We start from the raw sequence: 10178 nt of genomic DNA, 5'->3' as shown, positions 1-10178 counted from the left end.
GCAGAGTGCCCACCTGCCTGACCCGCCCTCCCCATCACTTTTGGCTTTCACCTAAGAAGGGAACTGGTTGGTGGCCCTCAAAAGGGGATATCGAGACATACCCTGGCTGCTCTATGAGGACCACCCACACCCTCCTCACAGTCTCGAGTGTATCCTTCCTAACTCATCCCATCCTTGGCTAGGGAGGTTTGCGTGGAGGAGAAAGTGAAGATGGCTAACTTTTCTCCTTTGAAATCTCAGCTCCAAGATGAGAGTTCCGCCTCCGCAGCGCCCCCAAGCCGCCGCGAGGGAACAGCCGCGGCCTGAGCGCTCCCTCCCAAGACCTGACAATCAGAGAGAACCCGATCCCTGAGGGCCCAATGCCAGGGGCCAGCCCAGAATAGTTGCCACCCCACCGCCCCTGTCGCGCACTCGCTTGCGGACTAGGGCTGGCCGCATGGAGTCTGAGCTGGAACACACACTGCCTGGGGTACCGGGGTCGGGGGTGGGGGCAGCGCTGGGATGTAGGGAGACAGCAAACGTGTGGCCTTGTGTTGTGTGTGTGTGTGGGGGGGGGCATGGCTTGCTGTGCATTGTACTCTGTGGGTGTGAGCAGGCCCATTCCATGTATGTATATGTATTTTGTGTGTTACGTGCCTGTGTGGGATGCTGTGTGTGCCGGGAGTGTGCAAGTGTGTATGTTGTGCATATCTGTATATACATGGTGTGTGGGTAGGTGTGTTTGTTTGTGTGTTTGTTTGTTTGTTTGTTTTAAAGGGGACAAGCCAGGGACTTTAGAACAGGAAGCATTTTCACAACAGTTCAGATATTCTCTTGCATAGACACTGACCTGGAGCCACAGTGGGTGTCCAGAGAGTCAAGGTGGGTGGAGCGCAGCGCCCTGTGGGGCTAGCCTTTTCTCTATAGCTCCCTTGGCCCCCACCTTTCTGAACCCCAAACTTGGTTAGGACCCCTAGCTTGGCTTTATCCCTTCTCCTTTCCCCAGCGTGTGTCCCCCACCTTCCCTTTCTTCCTCTTTGATGAAGATCTCAACCCCAGTGCTAACCTTATTACTTCCCAGCTGTGTGATTTGTGACAAATTGCTTAACCTCTCTGAGTTTCTGGTCCCTTGCTGCTAAATAGGAATGCCATTCCTATTTACAGTACCTGCCTCGGAAGATGTCTATGAATAGAAAATAAAAACTATTGGGGGTGAGGGGCGGTGCTTTGAAAACTTCCAGTGTGGTCACTAATGACATCGTCCTGGGTTTTGTTGTTTATCACTCCCCTCTAACGGAACAGGTCCTTTCCTCCTTCCAGAGATGGACTTCCTGGAACAAGGAGAAAACTTGTGGCCATCACCAGCTGTGACCACCAGCCCAGAAAGAAGCCGCGCAACACGGGGCGTCAAGGCTTCCAGATGGACAAGGCAGGAGGCTGTGGAGGAAGTGGAGCCACCAGGTTTGGGAGAAGGTGAGGCTAAGGTCAGTTATGGTGACAGGGGGCAGCAGGAATTCCAGAGTGGTGTCTGACCTGAGATCACATGGAGCCAGACCAATCTCATCCTGTGGCCTCCGTCTCCCTACATGAGAGGCAATAACTGTGCTGCCGACACAGAGCCCCGCTGCAGCCAGCCACCTTGGAAAGATGGAATAGAGTTGCTGTTTGCTAGGACCCTGAGACTCCACAACATCCAGGCGCCCCAGTGCTGCCAAACACTGAAGGCACAGAGAACATGCTTTGGAAGATGCAGTAACTCTCCTCGCTGCCTTCTTCCCCCAACAGGTGCCCAGGCCAGACCAGCTGCTGAGTCCGCCAGGCAGGAGGCCACATTCCCCAAGGCCACACCCTTGGCTCAAGCTGTTCCCTTGGCTGGAGAGGAGACCTCCCCCAGAGGGTGGGACCTCCTCTTGCCCGACCTTGCAGCCTCAGCAGTGGGCTCCAGCACAGGAGACCTGGAGCTGGCCATCGAGTTCCCAGACCCGGAGGCCTGGGACTGTGAGCTCGAAGGCCTGGGGGAGGACAGGCCTCGGCCTTGCCCATCCCCACAGGCCCCACTTCTCAGCCTGAGTTGGGATGATGAGTTGCAGAAGCCTGGGGCCCAGGTCTATATGCACTTCATGCAGGAACACACCTGCTATGATGCCATGGCCACCAGCTCCAAACTGGTCATCTTCGACACTACGCTGGAGGTAAGACCCTGATTTGACCCTGGTTGAGCTCAGGGCTCAGCCTCCTGCCTCTGTAGCTACCACCCATACCCTCCTGGATGTCTTGCCAAGCCAAAGTCCCTGCAAGTCCCTTTCTAGGACTCCTTAGTATCAGAAGAAAGAATGCTCTGAGGACCCCCTAACTGCCATCACAGCCCTGTCACTCTGAACCTGCTACAGCCTGGGGTTAGTCACTTCATCTCCATCATCTCTAAAAATGGGGACCAGAGGCTTGCTCATCCCTGTTTCAAAGGAGTCTTAGGACAACCCAGGACAAAGAAAGAATACTCTGTTAACTGTGTAAGATGTCGCAGAGTCATTCAGGACCAAGAGGAGGGTAGTCCGGCAACAGAAAAATAAAAAAAATAAAAAAAAAAAAAAAGCAAATGCTTTGGTAGCTGCTCTGCCATTAGGCGAAACTGACTCCATCATTATCACTGTTACGGCAGGGCAAAAAGATGCCTACATGTTCGAGGTGTGGGATATGGGTCCTCCGTAGAACACAATCTGGTTCCGGTGCTTCACAGAGGGATATATTTTATTTTAATAGCTCTGCTTAATCTTGATGTGTGCTTGAGTCGGGTGCAGTGGCCCACATTTGTAACCCCAGGTCTGAGGGGGCTGAGTCAGGAGGGTCTCAAGTTCCAGGCTAGCCTGGAACCCAAACAACAATATCACAGGAGCCTAGAATGAAAGGACAGGAGAGAAGAGAGAAAAGAGCTAAGGAAAGGGAAGAGGTGGGGAGATAGAAAAGAGAAGATGGAAACCAAGTATGCTCAGCACATAGAGGTAGTTTTGCTTAGGATAAGGATCAAAATAAGTTAGCATCAAATTTAGTGAGGAAATTGTTGTAGTTCTGCATATGTTATGTGAATAGTTATACCTCTAACACTTCAATGAGCAAGAACTATACCATGTCAATATGCATACGACGTCCATGTAGAAACCCTGCTGTATCTAATGATGGTCCCTCGGTGCCTCTGGGCACAAGCAGCCTTATCTGTGTCATAACCGTGACAACAGCGGTCTTGTCATGGGAAAGAGGCAGACACATGTGGAGAGGAAGCAGAGCGAAGATCCCATGGGAGGACCCAGGTGGGGACAGCAAGAGGGGAGGCTGAGGGGCTGTCCGTCCTTCCCGGCCATTGTTCTTTCCTGCCCCTCAGATTAAGAAGGCTTTCTTTGCCATGGTGGCCAACGGTGTGAGGGCAGCCCCTCTGTGGGACAGCAAGAAGCAGAGCTTTGTGGGTGAGGAGAGGGGGTTGGGGAATGGCGGGAGGGACCTCACGTGGTGTAAGAACGCCAGCAGGTTGGGGCCTGACTTTCCCCCCAACTTGTCGCCTGTCAACCCTACAGGTATGCTCACCATCACAGACTTTATCCTGGTATTGCATCGCTACTACAGATCCCCCCTGGTGAGTTCCGGGGTGTCACATGGGCTGGGCTAGGGCATCTTCAGGAGGTCCAATGCTCCAGGGCTCATGCCTAACCCTAAAATCCCACCCATGCCTTTAGGTCCAGATCTACGAGATTGAAGAACATAAGATTGAGACCTGGAGGGGTAAGTTGGAGAAGCCTGTGGGGTTAGTGTTGGGGCCCAAGGACTGGGAGAGAAGGTGGGATTTCCGGGAGAGCACAAGTCCATGGGGAAGTCTCAAGTGCCTGAAGGAAGAAAAGGCGTTAGGAGACAGGATGCGGAAACGGGACCCTTGTGGCCTGACTCGGGTTTTTCTTCAGAGATCTACCTACAAGGCTGCTTCAAGCCTCTCGTCTCCATCTCTCCCAACGACAGGTAAGGATCTTCTCTGTTCACCTGAGCACACTCCCATCTGTCTGTCTCAAAGGGTTTTGTTGTGACGTTTATTGCTTGCTTGAGTGAGTGTGTGAGTGTGTGTGTGTGTGTGTGTGTGTGTGTGTGCGTGTGTGTGATCATGGCGCACATGTGGAGGTCAGAGACATTTTGCAGGCGTTGGTTCTCTTCCACCGTCTGGGATGCAAGGATTGAGCTCAGGTCATCAGGCTTGGCATCAAGGCCATCTTGCCATCTTGCCTCAGCCTCTTGCATCGTGCCCTTATGCTATCCCACTCAGGGCACCTCTGGGAAGCAGAGGGATGAGGGGACCCTGGTGCTCTGCCGGGGGCCTCAGTTGGAGGGTCTCTGCCACATTGCTCCTGATCTCACTGCTTTCCTTCGTTAAAGTCTGTTTGAAGCTGTCTATACCCTCATCAAGAACCGAATCCACCGCCTGCCGGTCCTGGACCCGGTCTCCGGCACTGTGCTCTACATCCTCACGCACAAGCGGCTACTCAAATTCCTGCACATATTTGTGAGCCTGGGATGGTGGGAGCAAGCAGGGAGCCACGGGAGACACTGAGGTCAAGTGTCCAAGCCCAGGCAAAGGGAGGGGGGATCTGGGAGCACCTTGATCTGATGAGATCACCACCGCGTCCCATCCCAATAGGGTGCCCTGTTACCACGGCCCTCCTTCCTCTGCCGCACTATCCAAGATTTGGGCATCGGCACATTCCGAGATTTGGCTGTAGTTCTGGAAACAGCTCCTATCCTCACCGCGCTGGACATCTTTGTGGACCGGCGTGTGTCTGCACTGCCTGTGGTCAATGAATCTGGTACTACATCCAGGGCGAAAGGCTCTAGCTAGGGTGGGCAAGGACGGGCCTGAAAGGACCTTGTGGGCAGGATGTGCAGCCAGAGTCTTAGAAGTCTCTGCTGCTTGCTTTGAACTTAGGGCCAGTTGTTTAGCCTTTCTGAGCCTCAGTTTCCCCAAGTGTGGAAGGGAATTTTTTCTGGGCAGGGGTATTATTTTGAGACAGGGTCTCACCCTGTAGCCCGGAAATTTGCTATGTAACCCACACTGGCCTCAAACTCATGGTAGTTCCTCTGCCTCCGGCCTCCTCATGCTGGGATTTGGGAGTGCACCACCACGCCCCATGTGTCGGGGGACTCTTCGTCCTTTTTGCCTTTGAAGGAGAACTGGTAAGATTGTCTGCAATAAGATGACTATGGTAGTAGGGAACAGCAGATCCTTTTGTGTCTTGTATTAGTGCACCCTAAACTTGACCATGGGGTCTTGATGTCCTGTGCTAGAAAGATCAAAGGGCAGCAAGAGTATCTCCTTAGTTAGACTGTGGCCACAGATATTTCAAAGTTGGGGCTGGGAACTGGTTCATTGGGTAAAGGGCTTCATGTCTAAGCATCAAGACCAGAGTTTGAACCCCTCAGCACTCATAAAAGTGCTGGTATGGTATGGAAAGGGGATGGTATGGAAGCCTGCCTGTAAACCCAGGGCCCAGGAGGTGGCATCAGGGGACCCCTGGACATGAGCTGGCCAGCTAGACTAGCTGAATTTTGGAGTATCTGGTTCAGTGAGAGATCTTGCCTGAAAAAAGTGTAAGGCAGTAGAGGAAGATGCCTGGCGTCAACTCCTGGCCTCCACACATGCATGAGCACACACACACACACACACACACACACACACACACACACACATGCCCACACATGTGAGAACACACACCCACTTGAGCACACATACATACACACACATGCCCACACATGTGAGAACACACACATATAGACACCACATACACTGCGTTAATAAGAGGTAATACAAAGTTATATTCACCAGAATGAAGTTGAATATTACAAAGGACTTTTAAAGTATTACCCAAATATGAAAACTTTCAAGGGAAATAGAAATGATAGAGAACAACATATTGCCATAACCAGCTCATCATTTTTCTGAATTAAGAAAATAAATTACAGACATTGGATCATATCACCCCCATGCACTTCAGTCTGGCTTACAATCACATTTTTATACTTCCCAACACAACTGTGAATAGCTGGGTGGGTGAGATGACTCAGCCAGCACTTGCCAATCAAGCCTGATGACCCGAGTTCAATCCCCGGAACACACAGGGAAGGAGAGAACCGACTCCCGAGAACCGTCCTCTTCTGACCCCCACACCCATGCTGCGGCACGTGCACACACAACAATAATAAATAGAACGTAAAGGGTTTATTGCATTTACTTAGGTGCGGGTGCATGCGCATGTGGGTGCCTATGTGTCACTGCGCATACAAGGAGATCGGGAACGACTCTCAGGACTCAGTTCTCTCCTCCCTCTGTGTGAGTTCCAGGGATTAAATTCAAGTTGTCAGGATTGACAAGTGCCTTTACCCACTGAGCTATCTCACTGGCCCTTCAAGTATTTTCTTTTAAAGGGAAAAGCTATTTTTAAAACTATGAATAATTTATTGCGACCTAATTTCCAATCCTTATTCTGATTTTCCCGTTCCTCCCAAGAATGACTTTTTTTTTAAACAGCCAACTTGTTCAAACCAAGTCCCACTGAAGTCCATATTTCTCAGTTCTTCAGCTGCCCCTGAGGTCTGTCTAAATGGAAGATTGTTCCCTTTCCTCTCATTTTCACGGCACAAGTCACTTGAAAAGTCTGAATTAGTTTTCCTGTATTCCACCTTCAAGGATACAGAGATGGCTCAGCACATAAAGACACTTGCAGCCAAGCCTGACGACCTGAGTTCAATCCCCAGGACCTGCATAGTAGGAGAGAACTGACATCTAAAGATTGTCCTCTGACCTCCACACATGTGTGCTGCGGTACTCCAATGTACACACACACACACACACACACACACACACACACACACACACACGCATACACATACACATACACAAACAAATGTAGTCTAAATGGTTAAAAAAAATCCCATGTCCAGATTTGTCCATTTGCCTCCTGGAGGTACCTGTCCCTCATTCCCCTGTTGTTTCCTGTGAACCAGAAATTGAAATTAAATGACTAATGTCCGTACACGATGAGGCTGGCATATTCCAGAGGCGATGCCATCCTCTCCCTGCAGCTCACAGGAGCCTGAGGTTGGACATCTCAGTGATGCTAAGTCTATTTGTAGGTCGGGGCAGCATGATGCCCCATGACTAAGCCAGCAGCCCTGGGGGCGGGGGGACTATCAGGGAATTCGTTTCAAAAGTCTTCCCCATGTCCCCCGAAGAGCACCCTGGTTCTGAGCTGGGCTTTTCCCGTCTTTCTTCTCCGTTCCCCACTGCAGGTCAGGTCGTGGGCCTCTACTCCCGCTTTGATGTCATTGTAAGTGTCTGTGGGGCCTGGGGGTGCCACAGGGAGGCTGCGGCATGAGGACCGATGGGAAGTCGCTGTGGCTACCCGTTACAAGTGTGTCAGAGTGCCATCTCCAGGCTGCAGCCTAGGTGATGAGGTAATCCATGACTCTCTTCCCCCTGCCTCAGCACCTGGCCGCCCAGCAAACCTACAACCACCTAGACATGAGTGTGGGAGAAGCTTTGAGGCAGAGGACACTGTGTCTGGAGGGGGTTCTCTCCTGCCAGCCCCATGAGAGCCTCGGTGAAGTCATTGACAGGATCGCACGGGAACAGGTACCTGGCACCCCTCTGGGCATGCGTTCAGCACAGATGGCCTAGTTCTTTGCATAGCTCTTGCCATCCCTGTATACTGGGCACTTGGCCTGCCTTCCCTTTCAAGACCAACTTTTGGCATCTGCATTGGTAGGTGTCTGGTCCTGTTCATAAGGCCCTCATGCCAAGATCCACAGCCAGCTGAGTGGTCAAAGCCACGGCCAGCTGTTCCCAGGAGATGTCCATTGCTCCTTGAGCTATCTTAAGCTTTCCCCCTTATTAGCTGCTGTAGCCAAAGGCTTTGCCTCTCCCTGAACACTGTGGACCCACAGGTGCACAGGCTGGTGTTGGTGGATGAGACCCAGCATCTTCTGGGCGTGGTCTCCCTCTCTGACATACTTCAAGCGCTGGTACTCAGCCCTGCTGGCATCGATGCCCTCAGTGCCTGAGAGTGCCTGAGTCCTCACTCCCAAGCCATCTCCCTCACCTGAAAGCCAATGGAAGGATCTAGGGGGATTTGGCCTTCATCTTCTCCCACCCCTGTTTGCTGGTTCTGCTGTGGTACAGGTAGGCTCTGCCATGAGCTGTAGGGTAGACCCTTAGTATTTCTGAGCTCCTAGATCTAGTTAGGGTACCCTGAGGATGGCAGTGGTGCCAGTCATAACAGCCCCATAGAAACTGTCAACAAAGGCTTTACAGACCGCTACGCCATCCCAATTCCAGCTGAGGTTGTGGAGGTCCTGCTGGAAGGGATGGATGGAGGTGGGAAATCCTGAGCTCTGGGAAGGTATAGCTGGCTTCTCTCCACTCTGTTCCCACTGGGAATTTCTTGAGAATAAAGCAAGCTAACAAACTTTTGTTGAATACATTTCTATCATCAGTATGGGCTAACAGAGGAGGGGGTGCCCACCTACTGCTCATCTCAGTGAATTTGTCAGATTGTGGACTGTCCTGGCACCATGCTTTGGGGGTGGGGGAGGCATTGCCAAAAGATGGGACAGAAATCCCACCCAGTCAGCAGTAGGGTGAGATTCCTGTTGGAAGGGCACCTCCTCTTCCCGATTTGGTCAATATCTCCTCTTTTTCTCACAGGCTCTCCAGCCTTCTCTAATTGTCCTTGTTATACCTACACTCCCAGAGGCCTTTGGGCATGCCCAGTACACCAGGATGATGACATTAAGAACACTCGAGGATGATGAAAGTCCTGAACCAGAAGCACTGACATCAGCCTAGGACAATCTGTGTGCCCTGTTCCCTTTTTAAGCCTTTCCCTCCCACCTGGGTCAGGGCTGAGCTCGATGTGGCAGTGAGCATGCAGCCTACGGATTTAGCTGGGTGCCTGGAATGCTTGGTTCTGGATGCACATTCCCAGCTCCTACGAGCTGTTCTTTCCCTGTGGAAGTTCCCAATTGTGCCACCCACCGCCATCCTACCCTCCTGGCACTTACAAGCTGCTGGCGGCCAGCACTGAGCATGATTCTAGAGCTGTCTGTTGGGGCAAGAGGTGTTCATCATGGTGCCTAGCGGGTAGCTCTTACTATCTACAGCGAAAGCGGGACTGTCACGGTGCCCTTTTGGGGTGTCCATAACGGGTCGGCCATTGAGGTCTACAGAAGTATGTGGTACTTACTCTCAGGCTCCGAGAAGTAGGTACAGCAGGGCTTCTGATGCTGTTGTCCAATGGGCTCCTTAGCTCTCACTAGTAAGTAATGTTCTGCTCCCCTCGGTGTCCCCTACCCCCAGATAGATTCAGATCTTTGAGAATGAGCAATCAAGAAAAAAGAAACAAAAGAGCAAGCCATGACCTTGGATGCTACAGGCTTACTCAAAGGCTGCAGTCACTAAAATGAACTGACGGCAAGCTCCTTGTGTCTCCTGAATTCAAAGACTTGAAGGAAAGTCTGTCTACAATTGGCAAAAACTGGAAGTGCCCTTTCTTTTGTGCATAGAATGTTATTCTGCCAGTATTTTTTTAATCTCTGGTTTGTAACAAAATGAGAAGGAAAGTATTTATTAATTACTCACGTAGTAGGTGGAACCCAGTCTACAAATGGGAGTCTGCGGGAAACATAACTGATCCTGCAATGGTGGATGAACACAATTCACCAAGTACAAAGAAATGAATCTCAGTCGATTCTGGGTCTCTTCATCTGACGTTATCCTCCCCCGTGATGGCATGGGTCCTCAGATCCAGTGGTCCAGCACAGAAAGAGTAGATTCCTATTTCTACGATCTTTTAAAATTCTTTTTCAGTTTACTTATGGCATTGTGTGTGCATGCTGGCGTGAGTGTGACACAGTGGAGTGTGATTGTGTGTGTGCCTGGAGGTGAGTGTCCCACAGTGCAGATCAGTGGACAACCTCAGGCGTGGGTCCTTCCCTTCTACCTTGTTTGAGACAGAGTTCCCTTGTCACACTTCTGGGGATCTCCTGTCTCTATGTTTCATCTCCTGGACTGTAGTAGAGGGACAGCACACTCCACTATTCCTGCCTTGTTCGGCTTTACATGAGTTCTGGGAACTTGATCTCAGGGATTCACACTTGTGCACCAAGTGTTTCAC

The 10178-nt window shown here is 51.2% G+C and overlaps 1 protein-coding gene across 1 annotated transcript; it reads left to right on the top strand.

The window, feature by feature from the left end:
* Positions 1-429: 429 nt before the first annotated feature.
* Positions 430-8901, top strand: Prkag3 (protein kinase AMP-activated non-catalytic subunit gamma 3). Its single transcript, XM_036173555.1, has 14 exons — positions 430-469; positions 822-861; positions 1300-1452; positions 1765-2171; positions 3356-3437; positions 3546-3604; positions 3705-3750; positions 3927-3981; positions 4390-4516; positions 4652-4817; positions 7297-7334; positions 7493-7639; positions 7951-8185; positions 8711-8901. The coding sequence occupies exons 1-13, from the start codon at positions 437-439 to the stop codon at positions 8065-8067; spliced, it is 1470 nt and encodes a 489-aa protein (XP_036029448.1). The 5' UTR covers positions 430-436; the 3' UTR covers positions 8068-8185; positions 8711-8901.
* Positions 8902-10178: the final 1277 nt, after the last annotated feature.

Source organism: Onychomys torridus, chromosome 23 (genome assembly GCF_903995425.1).
Source record: "Onychomys torridus chromosome 23, mOncTor1.1, whole genome shotgun sequence".
NCBI classification, from domain to species: Eukaryota; Metazoa; Chordata; class Mammalia; order Rodentia; family Cricetidae; genus Onychomys; species Onychomys torridus.
This window is presented reverse-complemented; position numbering and strand designations above follow the sequence as displayed.

Coding starts and splice junctions, on each gene's coding strand:
- Prkag3 (XM_036173555.1), top strand. CDS start 437: ATGGAGTCTGAGCTGGAACACACACTGCCTGGG. Junction 470..821: donor TGGAACACACACTGCCTGGG/GTACCGGGGTCG, acceptor TCTCTTGCATAG/ACACTGACCTGGAGCCACAG. Junction 3,605..3,704: donor GCTACTACAGATCCCCCCTG/GTGAGTTCCGGG, acceptor CCATGCCTTTAG/GTCCAGATCTACGAGATTGA.